At 47.4% G+C, this 17,007-nt stretch overlaps 1 protein-coding gene across 4 annotated transcripts in view; it reads right to left on the bottom strand.

The window, feature by feature from the left end:
- RNF17 (ring finger protein 17) overlaps positions 1-17,007 on the bottom strand; it is a 1,464,292-nt gene that overhangs the window by 22,256 nt on the left and 1,425,029 nt on the right. For all 4 annotated transcript variants that reach the window (XM_063951617.1, XM_063951615.1, XM_063951616.1 and 1 more), the window contains one exon: positions 7,123-7,258. In XM_063951617.1, coding sequence (XP_063807687.1) covers positions 7,123-7,258 — 136 coding nt within the window. The remainder of the gene's footprint in view (positions 1-7,122; positions 7,259-17,007) is intronic.

Raw genomic sequence — 17,007 nt, 5'->3', positions numbered from 1 at the left:
TGAAGATCTTGGTACCAAGCCCTGCTTGGCCAGTCTGGGGCAATGAAGATTGCTCGAACCCTTGTCTTTCTAATGATCCAGAGTACTTTTGGGATCAGCGGCAGTGGAGGGAAAACATACACTGATGGAAACACCCACTGGGTCACCAGTGCATCCACTGCTACTGCTTGAGGGTCTCTCGACCTGGAACAGTATATCTGAAGCTTCTTGTTGAGACGAGACGCCATCATGTCTATTTGAGGAACTCCCCAAAGACTTGTCACCTCTGCGAAGACTTCTTGGTGGAGGCCCCACTCTCCTGGATGGAGATCATGTCTGCTGAGGAAGTCTGCTTCCCAGTTGTCTACTCCCGGAATGAATATTGCCGACAGAGCTTGTAGATGTTTTTTTGTCCAGCTGAGGATTTTTGTCGCCTCTGCCATTGCTGTTCTGCTTTTCGTTTCGCCCTGCCTGTTTATGTATGCGACTGCTGTTACATTGTCGGCCTGGATCTGCACGGGACGGTCTTGAAGATGTACCGCTTGTTGAAGGCCGTTTATGTGAAGGCAGACTTCCTGTTGTGACCAACATCCCTGGAAGTTTTCTCCCTGAGAGACTGCTCCCCAGCCTCGGAGACTTGCATCCGTGGTTACTAGGACCCAGTTCTGAATCCCGAACCTGCGTCCCTCTAGCAGGTGAGAGCTGTGCAACCACCACAGGAGCGAAATCCTGGTTTTGGAGGACAGGATTATCTTTCTGTGCATGTGTAGGTGTGACCCCGACCACTTGTCCAACAGGTCCCACTGGAATACTCTGGCATGGAACCCGCCAAACTGTATGGCCTCGTAGGCCGCCACCATCTTCCCCAACAACCGAATGCACTGATGGATCGACACACTTGATGGTTTCAATATCTGTTTTACCATTTTCTGGATTACCAAAGCCTTTTCCCGCGGAAGAAATACTCTCTGAACTTCTGTGTCCAGAATCATCCCGAGGAAAGACAACCTTGTCGTCGGTTCCAACTGTGACTTTGGGTAATTTATGATCCACCCGTGTTGTTGGGAGTATTGACAGGGAGAGGGATATGTTTTGTAATAACTGCTCCCTGGATCTCGCCTTTATCAGGAGGCCATCCAGATAAGGTATTATATTGACTCCTTTCTGACGAAGGAGGACCATCATCTCCGCCATCACCTTGGTGAATACCCTCAGCGCCGTGGAGAGACCGAAAGGTAACGTCTGGAATTGGTAATGGCAATCCTGAATCGCGAATCTCAGATAAGCCTGGTGAGGAGGATAAATGGGAACATGCAGGTAAGCATCCTTTATGTCCACCGACACTAAGTAGTCCCCTTCCTCCAGACTGGCAATCACCGGCCGAGGTGATTCCATCTTGAACTTGAACCTTTTCAAGAAGAAATTCAGATCTTTTAGATTTAGGATCGGTCTGACCGAGCCGTCCGGCTTCGGAACAACATAGAGGCTTGAATAAAAACCCCTCCCTTGTTGTGACAACGGTACCAGGACTATAACCTGGTCTTGACATAATTTTGGGATTGCCGCTGTTACTGCTTCTCTCTCTGGCGGAGAAGCTGGCAAGGACGATTTGAAAAATCGACATGGGGGAACGTCTTGAAACTATAGTTTGTATCCCTGGGATACTATTTGCAACACCCATGGATCCAGGCCAGACAGAATCCAATCCTGGCTGAAGAGCTTGAGACGTGCCCCCACCCGAGCGGCCATCCACAAGGGAGTTCCAGCGTCATGCTGGGGATTTGGCAGAATTAGGGGTAGACTTCTGCTCTTGGGAACCTGGAGCCACTGTGGGCTTCTTTCCCGTTCCCCTACCTGCAAAGAAGGGGGAACCTCTCGTCTTTTTGTATTTATTGGGCCGAAAGGACTGCATTTGCGCGTGATAGGTCTTTTTTGTCCGTGCAGGTGGCAAAAATGTGGACTCACCTTTATATGGGAGAGCCTCCATGTTTCTTTTGGAATCTGCATCCGCGTTCCACTGGCGAATCCATAACGCCCGCCTAGCCGATACTGCCATGGTAGCGGCTTGTGAACTCAAGAGTCCAATATCCTTCATTGCTTCCAGCATGTGGGCGGCAGCGTCCTTGATATTCCCTAACTTAAGGAGTATCTCATCTTTATCAATCGTGTCAATTTCTGATGACATGCTTTCTGACCATTTTTCAATAGCGCGACTCACCCATGCGCAGGCAATAGTGGGCCTGAGCAGTGTACCATTGGTAACATAAATGGATTTCAATGTCGTTTCCATTTTGCGGTCTGCCGGCTCTTTAAGAGAAGTCGTGCCAGGAGCAGGGAGAATTACCTTCTTTGTCAACCTGGAAAGTGCACTGTCTAACACAGGGGGTGACTCCCATTTTTTCCTGTCTTCAACCGGGAAAGGATAAGCTATGTGAATCCTTTTGGGAATACGAAATTTTTTATCAGGATTCACCCACAGCCCTTCAAACAGAGCATTTAGTTCGTGTGAAGGAGGGAACGTGACTTTGGATTTCTTTTCCTTACATAAATAAGCTTTCTCCTGAGCTAATTTGATCTCTCTCTCTGGATTCACTATTGTCGACACAAGAATCAGAATCTGTGTCGGTATCAGTGTTTACAACATTTACAAATGGTCTCTTATGTGACCCAGGGGGGCCGCTCGCATAAGGAATAACAGCATCCTGAAAAATCACATCTTCCACAGATTTTCTCCAGCATGCAACCTTAGATTCAGATTTATCTAATCTACGGTTAATCAGATGCATACTGTCACGTAGCTCTTTCACCCATGCAGGCTCTTGGTGTGCCGGTAGCGCCACCACATTACAACTCTGTGTCCCTAAAATGGCTTCCTCCGGGGAGGAACTCCCTGCCTCAGACATGCCTCACACGTGTACACCACACTCACAGACACACTGGGACTTATTTTGGGGACAGACCCACAGTAAAATCTGTCAGAGGGACACAGGATAGGAGCAGCCAGTTCACAAACCCAGCGCCAGTATTGCCTGTGAACACAGTCTGTCCACAGCCCAAAAGCGCTTTTAAATAGTAATATACACTATCAAATGCACCACAATCGCTTTGTGCCCCCCCCTTTATAGCACCCTGTACTTGTCAGAAGTGGAGGAGAGTACCAGCGTGTTCTCTGCAGCCTGAGTAGAGAGAGAAAATGGTGCCGAGTAGTGTGCTGGCTGCCTGAGGAAGAAGCTCCGCCCCTCAGTATCCATGACAATATTTATACTGGCGGTGGTAGGGCTGTGCCAGCAGCATCTTATGCCCCCTTTAGCCAGTTTGAGGTATTTTTCTTGCTGCCCAGGGCGCCCGCCCCCCGCGCTCTGCAGTGCCTGTATATGTGGGCAGCACTGGCGCGCTGCGCTGCCGCCAGCCGCGCCGCACCTCAGCCGTAACTTACTTGATTGAAGATCATTCTTCTCATACTCACCTGTCTTCTGGCTCTGTGAGGGGGGCGACGGCGTGCTGTGGGACTGAGAATCTAGACACGGCTAGCGTTCAATTCCCTTCAGGAGCTAATGGTGTCCTGTCAGCCAGAAACAGAGCCATGAAACTCTGAGGAAGTTGGTTCTGCTTCTGCCCCCTCAGTCCCACGAAGCAGGGAGTCTGATGCCAGCAGATCTCCCTGAAAATAAAAAACCTAACATAAGTCTTTTCAGAGAAACTCAGTAGAGCTCATCAGAGTGCATCCAGTCGACCTGGGCACATTTCTAAAACTGAGGTCTGGAGGAGGGGCATAGAGGGAGGAGCCAGTTCACACCCAATGAAAAGTCTTTAGAGTGCCCATGTCTCCTGCGGATCCAGTCTATACCCCATGGTCTTGATGTTGTCCCCAGCATCCACTAGGACGTATGAGAAAGTGGGAATAATACAATAAGCTATGAACTAGTTTCCAATGAAATGCATATTTATACTCAGAAATACCTGTGTTGGCCAATACAGTATGAATTTATGCAGCGTGTACTGTATGCTGTATATTAGAATATGGGAGAAGCAATATTTCAAAAGAGATAAATATGTGGAAACTCTAGAATTCATTTATAGTTAGATAATCACTGTACGCTGTAATGATTTATAGTTCCCAATAACCATACTACCCTGTAATGATTTATAAAGACGTGACGGCCCAAATTTTTGCTGCAAACGGGTCATGGGTGAAAATGCATCGTGATTGCAATTATTTGCGCATGTCTGTGACCTCTTTGCATGAACATGTGCACCGTGCTTCCTAAAGATCGAGGGTATGTACGCAGTGCATGAGCGCACCTGTGGGCAACCTACTTTTGGCAAACGAGCCATGACTATCCGCAAACACGAGTAAGAGTAGACAGTACTCATCTGTAGTTCCCAATAAAAACCATACATACACTGTAATCATATAGTTCCCAACAGCCACTCTACACTGTAATCATTTATACCGTTAGCCACTCTACACTGTAACCATTTATACAGATAGCCACTCTACACTGTAACCATTTATACAGATAGCCACTCTACACTGTAATCATTTATACAGATAGCCACTCTACACATTTATACAAATAGCCACTCTATACTGTAATCATTTATACAGATAGCCACTCTACACTGTAATCATTTATACAGATAGCCACTCTACACATTTATACAAATAGCCACTCTATACTGTAATCATTTATACAGATAGCCACTCTACACTGTAATCATTTATACAGATAGCCACTCTACACATTTATACAAATAGCCACTCTACACTGTAATCATTTATACAGATAGCCACTCTACACTGTAATCATTTATACAGATAGCCACTCTACACATTTATACAAATAGCCACTCTATACTGTAATCATTTATACAGATAGCCACTCTACACTGTAATCATTTATACAGATAGCCACTCTACACTGTAATCATTTATACAGATAGCCACTCTACACTGTAACCATTTATACAGATAGCCACTCTACACTGTAATCATTTATACAGATAGCCACTCTACACTGTAATCATTTATACAGATAGCCACTCTACACTGTAATCATTTATACAGATAGCCACTCTACACTGTAACCATTTATACAGATAGCCACTCTACACTGTAATCATTTATACAGATAGCCACTCTACACATTTATACAAATAGCCACTCTATACTGTAATCATTTATACAGATAGCCACTCTACACATTTATACAAATAGCCACTCTATACTGTAATCATTTATACAGATAGCCACTCTACACTGTAATCATTTATACAGATAGCCACTCTACACATTTATACAAATAGCCACTCTATACTGTAATCATTTATACAGATAGCCACTCTACACTGTAATCATTTATACAGATAGCCACTCTACACTGTAATCATTTATACAGATAGCCACTCTACACTGTAATCATTTATACAGATAGCCACTCTACACTGTAATCATTTATACAGATAGCCACTCTACACTGTAATCATTTATACAGATAGCCACTCTACACTGTAATCATTTATACAGATAGCCACTCTACACTGTAATCATTTATACAGATAGCCACTCTACACTGTAATCATTTATACAGATAGCCACTCTACACTGTAATCATTTATACAGATAGCCACTCTACACATTTATACAGATAGCCACTCTATACTGTAATCATTTATATGAGGTGTGGCGACTAATGTTATAATTTATGTATAATTATATTAAATACATTTTAACTCTGTTCTCCTTCTGCATCCACACTCCGCTGCATTCTTTTTTTCCCCATTAGTCATAGCCGTGCTGTAGCTCATTATCTGTCAGCTGTCTCAACAACTCCGTTTTTTCTGTATCTCAGTAACTGATGCAAAACGGGCTCCAATGGGTACAGATTTTACTTTAAGGAAAAGAAAAGTTACACGGGCCTTCCGGGATGTTTATATTTGACATCCTCAACACCTTCACTAAATCTTTTGTGCCACTAAAACACACGTGCACGTGACATACAATCTGCCACGTTAGCGTCAGTTTACATACGAAAAGATTTAGAGGGTGTTTTGTTTAATTTAACTAAAAAAATATTAAAGTTAACACGTTGCTCTACTTTGAACTAAGCATTTTGACGATGCACAGAAAAAAACACAACTTCTTTAAATGCTTTGTGGCAGCAAACTATCTGTGTGAGAGCGGTGAAACTTGCAAAACAGTTTTAGGGTAGTCCAAGGTCAATGTTCCCCCACTCGCTTTTAACTCAAGCACTATTGTTTATTTTTACAAGTACAGTCTCGTTATTTAGTAGCCAAACCTCGTAGATAGCCACCCACTACACATCCTAAACAGCTTTATTTTCTAAAGTCCTCTTCTCAGACAAAACCTTTATCTAGTAAAGTCTCAGTTGTGCCTACTATTTTTTTTTTACATTTACATACATTCTAGTTATTTTATTCTGTTAAAATTAACACATTTGATATTTTTACCACCACTTCTGAATTTACATATCACCTTATCGCAAAATCCTTCCTTCATTTATTTCCCTTGACAAAATTGACATGCTTGAGCTAATTCTGAGTCAGATGCAACAGCGACACATTGGAGCAATGTTGTATGTACACGCGTCTGTAGATACCAAGTTGCAGTACAGATTTGAACGCACAGTAGCAGAAATGTAAGGGGTGCTCCTGGACAGTGACTGGGAGGTAACGGGTGTGGCTAAAAAGATGCACAGAGATGTTGCATCTTATGGGCGTTCCGGAGGTGTGTCGTGGAAAGCAGTTCTGTAAAAAATGCTGAACCTGCTCACAAAGTAGCCCATACTCAGATACACCAAGTGGTATTTCAGTGAGCGTCTCACTCCTTGCACATTCGGATACACAGATCTACACCAGGGAAGGAGTTTTTACCGGCATTAGCATAAAGATGCAGACACAACTGCTGCCGATTTATAATCGGCCCAATAATATTTTACATATATTGCTCCCACCCTCAAACACACACTATAATTTTTTTCAAATAACTAGACCCTCCTAGCTTGTTCCTAGTTAGGTAAACTACTAGTTAAAAAAATCCAAAAGATTTACTAGTATTGCTGCTTGGAAATAATAAGAAGGGTCAGTGGCAAAATATATAAAGTAATGCAATTAAATTCTCACCTGCTGGTGTCAACTGTTGTTGTAGATCCGTAATCAATAAATTCCACAACACAGGTTACAGGATCGTAACTTTTGATGGACTGCAGTTTTGCTCTATGTATCAAACCATCAGTGTAATATGCAAGACATGGCATTGCTGTAAACAAAACACAAGTTCACATTCCTCTTAACAGTGATTCTCATCCCTTTTTCACCTGGGTACCCCCCAGGCAGTATGTTTACATTACCTGTTCCCGCAGAATTTGCAAAGAAGCAAAGAATGCAATTGCTAGAAGATAAAATGTTAAGTATAAGCAATAAATGTGCTCTAAACAATATTTAAAAAAAGAAAAATGATACAAGAGTGCGAGTGTGGCACCAAAACCTGCATTTCACTGCAGTACCTAATATTGAAATCCGCTACTCTAATAACGAGATTTATGGTAAGAACTTACCTTTGTTAAATCTCTTTCTGCGAGGTACACCGGGCTCCACAAGGATAGACAATGGGGTGTAGAGTAGGATCTTGATCCGAGGCACCAACAGGCTCAAAAGCTTTGACTTTTCCCAAGATGCATAGCGCCGCCTCCTCTATAACCCCGCCTCCCTGCACAGGAGCTCAGTTTTTAGTTAACCAGCCCAATGCAGTAGCAGGAAAAGAGACGACAACAGTTAGTAGCCACATACACCACACTCTCACAACAGGAGAAGTGTCAGCGGCTAATGCCATACCAACCCAAAGAAGCTAAGTGCGTCAGGGTGGACGCATTGTGGAGCCCAGTGTACCTCGCAGAAAGAGATTTTACAAAGGTAAGTTCTTATCATAAATCTCGTTTTCTGCTGCGGGGTACACTGGGCTCCACAAGGACAATGGGGATGTCCTAAAGCAGTTCCTTATGGGAGGGGACGTACTGTAGCGGGCACAAGAACCCGGCGTCCAAAAGAAGCATCCTGGGAAGCGGCAGTATCGAAGGCATAGAACCTTATGAACGTGTTCACTGAGGACCACGTAGCCGCCTTGAACAATTGTTCAAGGGTCGCACCACGGCGGGCCGCCCAAGAAGGTCCAACGGACCGAGTAGAATGGGCCGTAATGTGAGCAGGAGCTGACAGACCAGCCCTCACATAAGCATGTGCAATCACCATTTTAATCCATCTGGCCAAAGTCTGCTTGTGAGCAGGCCAGCCACGTTTGTGAAATCCAAACAGAACAAAGAGAGAATCAGATTTCCTAATAGAAGCAGTTCTCTTCACATAGATACGGAGAGCCCGTACCACATCCAAAGACCGCTCTTTGGGAGACAAATCAGGAGAGACAAGTGCCGGAACGGAGAAACCACCTTAGGTAAATATCCGGGACAAGTCCTAAGAACCGCCCGGTCACGTTGAAATATCAGTTATGGGGAACTACAAGACAAGGCACCCACATCCGACACTCTTCTAGCGGAGGCAATAGCCAGCAGAAACACCACCTTAAGGGAAAGCCACTTAAGATCAGCTGAACCAAGAGGTTCAAACGGAGACTCTTGCAACGCCTCGAGAACCACCGACAAGTCCCAAGGAGCCACAGGCGGGACGTAAGGAGGAATTGGACGCTCTGACGAGAGGCCCCCGAAGGTCTGATAACCAGTGCCGTCTGGGCCACGCTGGAGCTATGAGAAGCAGGATTCCTCCTTCCTGCTTGAACTTCCGAATTACCCTGGGCAGGAGTGACACCGGAGGGAACACGTACGGCAGCCGAAACTTCCACGGCACCGCCAGCGCATCCACGAATGCTGCTTGAGGATCCCTTGTTCTTGCTCAGACGACCGGAACCTTGTGATTGTGTCGAGACGTCATCAGATCCACGTCTGGAAGGCCCCACTTTTCCACTAGAAGTTGAAACACTTCTGGATGGAGGCCCCACTCTCCGGCGTGTACGTCCTGACGACTGAGAAAGTCCGCTTCCCAATTCAGGACTCCCGGAATGAATATCGCCGATATGGCCGGTAGATGGCGTTCCCCCGATTGAAGAATCCGTGAGACTTCCTTCATTGCCAAGCGGCTTCGAGTGCCGCCTTGATGATTTATGTAAGCCACTGTGGTGGTGTTGTCCGACTGTATTTGAACAGGACGGTTCTGAATTAAATGCTGGGCCAAGGTTTAATGAGTTGAAGACCGCCCACAATTCCAGAATGTTGATCGGGAGGAGAGACTCCTCCTTGGTCCACCGACCCTGAAGGGAGTGTTGCTCCAACACCGCGCCCCAACCCCTTAGACTGGCATCTGTCGTCAACTGGACCCAGTCGGATATCCAGATGGGACGCCCCTGCACAATCGCTGGTCCTGGAGCCACCAGTACAGCGACAGATGGACCTCCGGAGTCAATGAGATCATGTGAGACCTGATCCGGTGAGACAGACAGTCCCACTTGGCCAGAATCAGCCTCTGGAGGGGGCGAGAATGGAATTGAGCATACTCCACCATATTGAATGCTGACACCATGAGGCCCAGCACCTGCATCGCCGAATGACACTTGCGGACGAGAGAGGAAGCAATGAATCCTGTCCTGAAGCTTCAGGACTTTCTCCTGAGACAAAAACAACCGCTGGTTGTAAGTATCCAATAGCGCTCCCAGGTGCACCATGCTCTGAGCAGGGACCAGGGAGGATTTCTTCCAGTTGATGAGCCACCCGTGGGCTTGCAGAAACCGGACAGTCAGATCTAGGTGACGTAGGAGAATTTCTGGGGAATTTGCAGGCTCAACAAGTCGTCCAGATACGATAGGATCCTGACCCCTTGACGGCGGAGTACCACCGTCATAACTTTAGTGAAGACTCGCGGAGCCGTGGTTAAACAAAAAGTTAACGCCCGAAACTGGTAATGGAGGTTGCCAACCGCAAACCTCAGGTATTGCTGATGCGACACTGCTATAGGAATATGCAGGTAAGGTAAGCCATCCTGTATATCCAGAGAGACCATATAATCCCCAGGTTCCAAGGCCAGAACGATAGAGTGAAGGGTGGGTTTCCATACGGAACTTGGAGACTCTCACAAACTTGTTCAATGCCTTGAGGTTGAGAATGGGCCGGGAGGACCCATTCGGTTTCAGGACTAGAAACAGCGGAGAATAGTACCCCTGGCATCTCTGAGCAAGAGGCACCTGTACTACCACTCCTGTGTCCAGGAGGGTCTGTACCACCGAATGAAGAGTATTTACCTTTGTCTGGTACGAAGGGATGTCTGTCAGGAAAAATCAATGAGGGGGACGGTTTTTGAAGGCTATGGCGTAACCTCGAGTGACGACTTCCCGTACCCAGGCATCTGAAGTGGTCTTCAACCATTCCTGGGTATACCCTAGAAGCCGGCCCCCCACCCTGGGGTCCCCCAGGGGTAGACCCGCCCCATCATGCGGCAGGTTTATCGGTCTTGGAAGCTCTTTTGGGCTTTGGCTTACCAGGTTTGGAAGTGCGGGCCTGTTTGTGGTACGCCTGACCTTTTGCTGTACCTGAAGGACGAAAGGAAGTACTTTTAGCCTTCGGCACAGAAGGAGCAGTACTTGGCAGACAGGCTGATTTGGCAGTAGCCAGATCAGCCACTATCTTATTTAAGTCCTCCCCGGACAGAATATCTCCCTTAAAAGGGAGTACCTCCAGGGTTTTTCTAGAATCCAGATCCACGGACCAGGATCTCAGCCACAATATCCAGCGAGCCAGGACTGATGTAGTAGAAGCCTTGGCTGCCAGAACACCGGCATCAGAAGCCGCCTCTTTAATATAGTGAGAAGCTGTGACAATATATGATAAACATTGCCTGGCATGGTCAGAAGAGATTTCAGCTTCAAACTCTTAGGCCCACGCTTCAATAGCTTCTGCAGCCCATGTCGCTGCAATAGTGGGCTGTTGCGCAGCACCCGTGAGGGTGTAAATCGCTTTCAGACAACCCTCCACACGTTTATCTGTAGACTCCTTCAGAGACGTGACGGTAGTGACAGGTAGAGCTGAGGAAACCACCATCCTTGCCACATGCAAGTCCACTGGAGGAGGTGTCTCCCAATTTTTAGACAGCTCTGGCGCGAGGGGATAGCGAGCCAGCATCTTCTTGTGAGGCACGAACTTCTTCCCTGGATTTTCCCAGGATTCCTGACGTATATCCACCAGATGATCAGAATGAGGTTAAACTTGTTTAACCACCTTCTGACGCTTGAATCTATCTGGTTTCTTAGGAGGGACGGATGGCTCGGGTTCATCCGTCGATCTGTAAATCAACTTAATAGCCTCCAATAGGTCAGGAACATCCACTTGTGAACCACCATCCCCATCAGTATTATCTGTGTCAGAATCTGTTGGGTCAGTGTAAGCGCCATCTTCATGAGACGAGGTGTCAGTGACAGCAGTGGATTGTGAGGAAGTAATGGCCCGCTTAGAGGAACCCTTGGTCGTAGGCGAGCGAGGGTCAGACTTCTTAGTAGTCAGTGACTGGTTCAATTTCTTCAATTGAGCTGACAAGATATCTGTCTACGGCGGATTAACCGCGGGGACCAGATACGGTTCAACCGGCATGGGAGGTCCCATAGGGGGCGTTAGTTTAGTAACTAGCGTATTCAGAAGTGTGGAGAAAGTAGCCCACGGCGGGTCATTATGGACCCCCATTGACACAGTCCCACTGGGTGGCAAGAAGCACCCAGAACCAGAGCCCTCAGCTGCTATATTTTCCTCATAGGTACCTGTGGCGTCAGCAACACTGCTAGTGTGTTCATCCCCAGAATTGTTACCCTTAGAAGCAGGCATGTTATAATGTGCAATATAAGGTAACACAGTACAATTGTCAGCAGCACAATACCTGACCCAAACCCCCGCGTATGTCAACAGGGATACAGGAGAGATATGGTGACTAAAATCACAGAGAAAAAATAAGAATTTACTCACCGGTAATTCTATTTCTCGTAGTCCGTAGTGGATGCTGGGGACTCCGTAAGGACCATGGGGAATAGACGGGCTCCGCAGGAGACTGGGCACACTAAAAGAAAGATTTGGTACTACCTGGTGTGCACTGGCTCCTCCCTCTATGCCCCTCCTCCAGACCTCAGTTAGGATACTGTGCCCGGAAGAGCTGACACAATAAGGAAGGATTTTGAATCCCGGGTAAGACTCATACCAGCCACACCAATCACACCGTATAACTCATGATATTTAACACAGTTAACAGTATGAAATACAACTGAGCCTCTCAACAGATGGCTCAACAATAACCCTTTAGTTAGGCAATAACTATATACAAGCATTGCAGACAATCCGCACTTGGGATGGGCGCCCAGCATCCACTACGGACTACGAGAAATAGAATTACCGGTGAGTAAATTCTTATTTTCTCTGACGTCCTAGTGGATGCTGGGGACTCCGTAAGGACCATGGGGATTATACCAAAGCTCCCAAACGGGCGGGAGAGTGCGGATGACTCTGCAGCACCGAATGAGAGAACTCAAGGTCCTCCTCAGCCAGGGTATCAAATTTGTAGAATTTTGCAAACGTGTTTGCCCCTGACCAAGTAGCAGCTCGGCAAAGTTGTAAAGCCGAGACCCCTCGGGCAGCCGCCCAAGATGAGCCCACCTTCCTCGTGGAATGGGCCTTCACTGATTTAGGATGCGGCAGTCCAGCCGCAGAATGCGCCAGCTGAATTGTGCTACAAATCCAGCGAGCAATAGTCTGCTTAGAAGCAGGAGCACCCATTTTGTTGGGTGCATACAGGATAAAAAGCGAGTCAGTTTTCCTGACTCCAGCCGTCCTGGAAACATAAATTTTCAAGGCCCTGACTACGTCCAGTAACTTGGAATCCACCAAGTCCTTAGTAGCCGCAGGCACCACGATAGGTTGGTTCAAGTGAAAAGCTGATACCACCTTAGGGAGAAACTGGGGACGAGTCCTCAATTCTGCCCTATCCATATGGAAAATCAGATAAGGGTTTTTACATGACAAAGCCGCCAATTCTGACACACGCCTGGCCGAAGCCAAGGCCAATAACATGACCACTATCCACGTGAGATATTTGAGATCCACGGTTTTAAGTGGTTCAAACCAATGTGATTTTAGGAAACTCAACACCACATTGAGATCCCAAGGTGCCACAGGAGGCACAAAAGGGGGCTGAATATGAAGCACTCCCTTTACAAAAGTCTGAACTTCAGGCAGTGAAGCCAGTTCTTTCTGGAAGAAAATCGACAGAGCCGAAATCTGGACCTTAATGGAACCCAATTTTAGGCCCATAGTCACTCCTGACTGTAGGAAGTGCAGAAAACGACCCAGCTGAAATTCCTCTGTAGGGGCCTTCCTGGCCTCACACCACGCAACATATTTTCGCCAAATGCGGTGATAATGGTTTGCGGTTACTTCTTTCCTGGCTTTTATCAGCGTAGGAATGACTTCCTCCGGAATGCCCTTTTCCTTTAGGATCCGGAATTCAACCACCATGCCGTCAAACGCAGCCGCGGTAAGTCTTGGAACAGACAGGGCCCCTGCTGTAGCAGATCCTGTCTGAGCGGTAGAGGCCATGGGTCCTCTGATAACATTTCTTGAAGTTCCGGGTACCAAGCTCTTCTTGGCCAATCCGGAACCACGAGTATCGTTCTTACTCCTCGCCTTCTTATTATTCTCAGTACCTTTGGTATGAGGGGCAGAGGAGGGAACACATAGACCGACTGGTACACCCACGGTGTCACTAGAGCGTCCACAGCTATCGCCTGAGGGTCCCTTGACCTGGCGCAATATCTCTTTAGCTTCTTGTTGAGGCGGGACGCCATCATGTCCACCTGTGGCCTTTCCCAGCGGTTTACCAACAGTAGGAAGACTTCTGGATGAAGTCCCCACTCTCCCGGGTGTAGGTCGTGTCTGCTGAGGAAGTCTGCTCCCAGTTGTCCACTCCCGGAATGAACACTGCTGACAGTGCTAGTACGTGATTTTCCGCCCATCGGAGAATCCTTGTGGCTTCTGCCATGGCCACCTTGCTTCTTGTTTCTTGTGCCGCCCTGTCGGTTTACATGGGCGACTGCCGTGATGTTGTCTGATTGGATCAGGACCGGCTGGTTTTGAAGCAGGGGCCTTGCCTGACTTAGGGCTTTGTAAATGGCCCTCAGTTCCAGAATGTTTATGTGTAGGGACGACTCCTGACTTGACCAAAGTCCCTGGAAGTTTCTTCCCTGTGTGACTGCGCCCCAGCCCCGAAGGCTGGCATCCGTGGTCACCAGGACCCAGTCCTGTATGCCGAATCTGCGGCCCACTAGAAGATGAGCACTCTGCAGCCTCCACAGTAGAGACACCCTGGTCCTTGGAGACAGGGTTATCAGTTGATGCATCTGAAGATGCGATCCCGACCACTTGTCCAAGAGGTCCCACTGGAAGGTCCTTGCATGGAACCTGCCGAATGGAATTGCTTCGTACGAAGCCACCATTTTTCCCAGGACTCGTGTGCAGTGATGCACCGATACCCGTTTTGGTTTTAGGAGGTCTCTGACTAGAGAAGACAGCTCCTCGGCTTTCTCCTGCGGGAGAAACACTTTTTTCTGTTCTGTGTCCAAAATCATCCCCAGGAACAGTAAGCGTGTGGAAGGAACCAGTTGTGACTTTGGAATGTTTAGAATCCAGCCATGCTGTTGTAGCACTTCCCAAGATAGTGCTACTCCGACCAGTAACTGCTCCCTGGACCTCGCCTTTATTAGGAGATCGTCCAAGTACGGGATAATTAAAACTCCCTTTTTTCGAAGGAGTATCATCATTACTGCCATTACCTTGGTAAACACCCTCGGTGCCGTGGACAGTCCAAACGGTAGTGTCTGGAATTGGTAATGGCAATCCTGTACCACAAATCTGAGGTACTCCTGGTGAGGCAGGTAAATTGGGACATGCAGGTAAGCATCCTTGATGTCCAGAGATACCATGTAATCCCCCTCGTCCAGGCTTGCAATAACCGCCCTGAGCGATTCCATCTTGAACTTGAATCTTTTTATGTATGTGTTCAAGGATTTCAAATTTAAAATGGGTCTCACCGAACCGTCCGGTTTCGGTACCACAAACAGTGTGGAATAGTAACCCCGTCCTTGTTGAAGTAGGGGTACTTTGACTATCACCTGCTGGGAATACAGCTTGTGAATTGCCTCTAGTACAGCCTCCCTGCCCGAGGGAGTTGTCGGTAAGGCCGATTTGAGGAAACGGCGGGGGGAGGCGCCTCGAATTCCAGCTTGTACCCCTGAGATACTACTTGAAGGATCCAGGGATCCACCCGTGAGCGAACCCACTGATCGCTGAAATTTTTGAGGCGGCCCCCCACCGTACCTGGCTCCGCCTGTGGAGCCCCACCGTCATGCGGCGGATTTGGAAGAAGCGGGGGAGGACTTTTGTTCCTGGGAACCTGCTGCGTGGTGCAGCTTTTTTCCCCTTCCTCTGCCTCTAGACAGAAAGGACCCGCCTTTTCCCCGCCTGTTTTTCTGGGGTCGAAAGGACTGTACCTGATAATACGGCGCTTTCTTAGGCTGTGAGGGGACATGGGGTAAAAATGCTGACTTCCCAGCTGTTGCTGTGGAAACAAGGTCTGAGAGACCATCCCCGAATAACTCCTCACCCTTATAAGGCAAAACTTCCATGTGCCTTTTAGAATCTGCATCCCCTGTCCACTGCCGAGTCCATAAGCCTCTCCTAGCAGAAATGGACAATGCACTTATTCTAGATGCCAGCCGGCAGATCTCCCTCTGTGCATCTCTCATGTACAAGACTGAGTCTTTTATATGCTCTACAGTTAGCAATATAGTGTCCCTGTCCAGGGTGTCAATATTTTCTGACAGGGAATCTGACCAAGCAGCAGCAGCACTGCACATCCATGCTGAAGCAATAGCTGGTCTCAGTATAACACCAGTGTGTGTATATATAGACTTTAGGATAGCCTCCTGCTTTCTATCAGCAGGTTCCTTTAGGGCGGCCGTATCCGGAGACGGTAGTGCCACCTTTTTAGACAAACGTGTGAGCGCTTTATCCACCCTAGGGGCAGTTTCCCAACGTGACCTATCCTCTGGCGAGAAAGGGAACACCATTAGTAATTTTTTTGAAATCACCAATTTCTTATCAGGGAAAGCCCACGCTTCTTCACACACTTCATTTAATTCTTCAGAGGGGGGAAAAACTATTGGTTGTTTTTTCTCCCCAAACATAATACCCTTTTTTGAGGTACCTGGGTTTATATCAGAAAGGTGTAAAACCTCTTTCATTGCCTCAATCATGCCACGAATGGCCCTAGTGGACATTAAATTTGACTCATCGTCGTCGACACTGGTATCAGTATCCGTGTCGACATCTGTGTCTGCCATCTGAGGTAGTGGGCGTTTTAGAGCCCCTGATGGCCTTTGAATTGCCTGGGCAGGCACGAGCTGAGAAGCCGGCTGTCCCGCATTTGGCATGTCGTCAAATTTTTTATGTAAGGAGTCGACACTTGCACGTAATTCCTTCCATAAGTCCATCCACTCAGGTGTCTGCCCCGCAGGGGGTGACATCACATTTATAGGCATCTGCTCCGCCTCCACATAAGTCTCCTCATCAAACATGTCGACACAGCCGTACCGACACACCGCACACACACACAGGGAATGCTCTTAAAGGAGACAGGACCCCACAAAGGCCCTTTGGGGAGACAGAGAGAGAGTATGCCAGCACACACCAGAGCGCTATATAATGCAGGGACTAACTGAATTATGTCCTCTATAGCTGCTATAATATTTACTGCGCCTCAAATCTGTGCCCCCCCTCTCTTTTTTACCCTTTTCTGTAGTGTAGACTGCAGGGGAGAGTCAGGGAGCTTCCTTCCAGCGGAACTGTGAGGGAATAATGGCGCCAGTGTGCTGAGGGTGATGGCTCCGCCCCTTTTTCGGCTGACTTTTCTCCCGCTTTT

The sequence above is a fragment of the Pseudophryne corroboree genome, chromosome 2 (genome assembly GCF_028390025.1).
Source record: "Pseudophryne corroboree isolate aPseCor3 chromosome 2, aPseCor3.hap2, whole genome shotgun sequence".
Taxonomy (NCBI): Eukaryota; Metazoa; Chordata; class Amphibia; order Anura; family Myobatrachidae; genus Pseudophryne; species Pseudophryne corroboree.
This window is presented reverse-complemented; position numbering and strand designations above follow the sequence as displayed.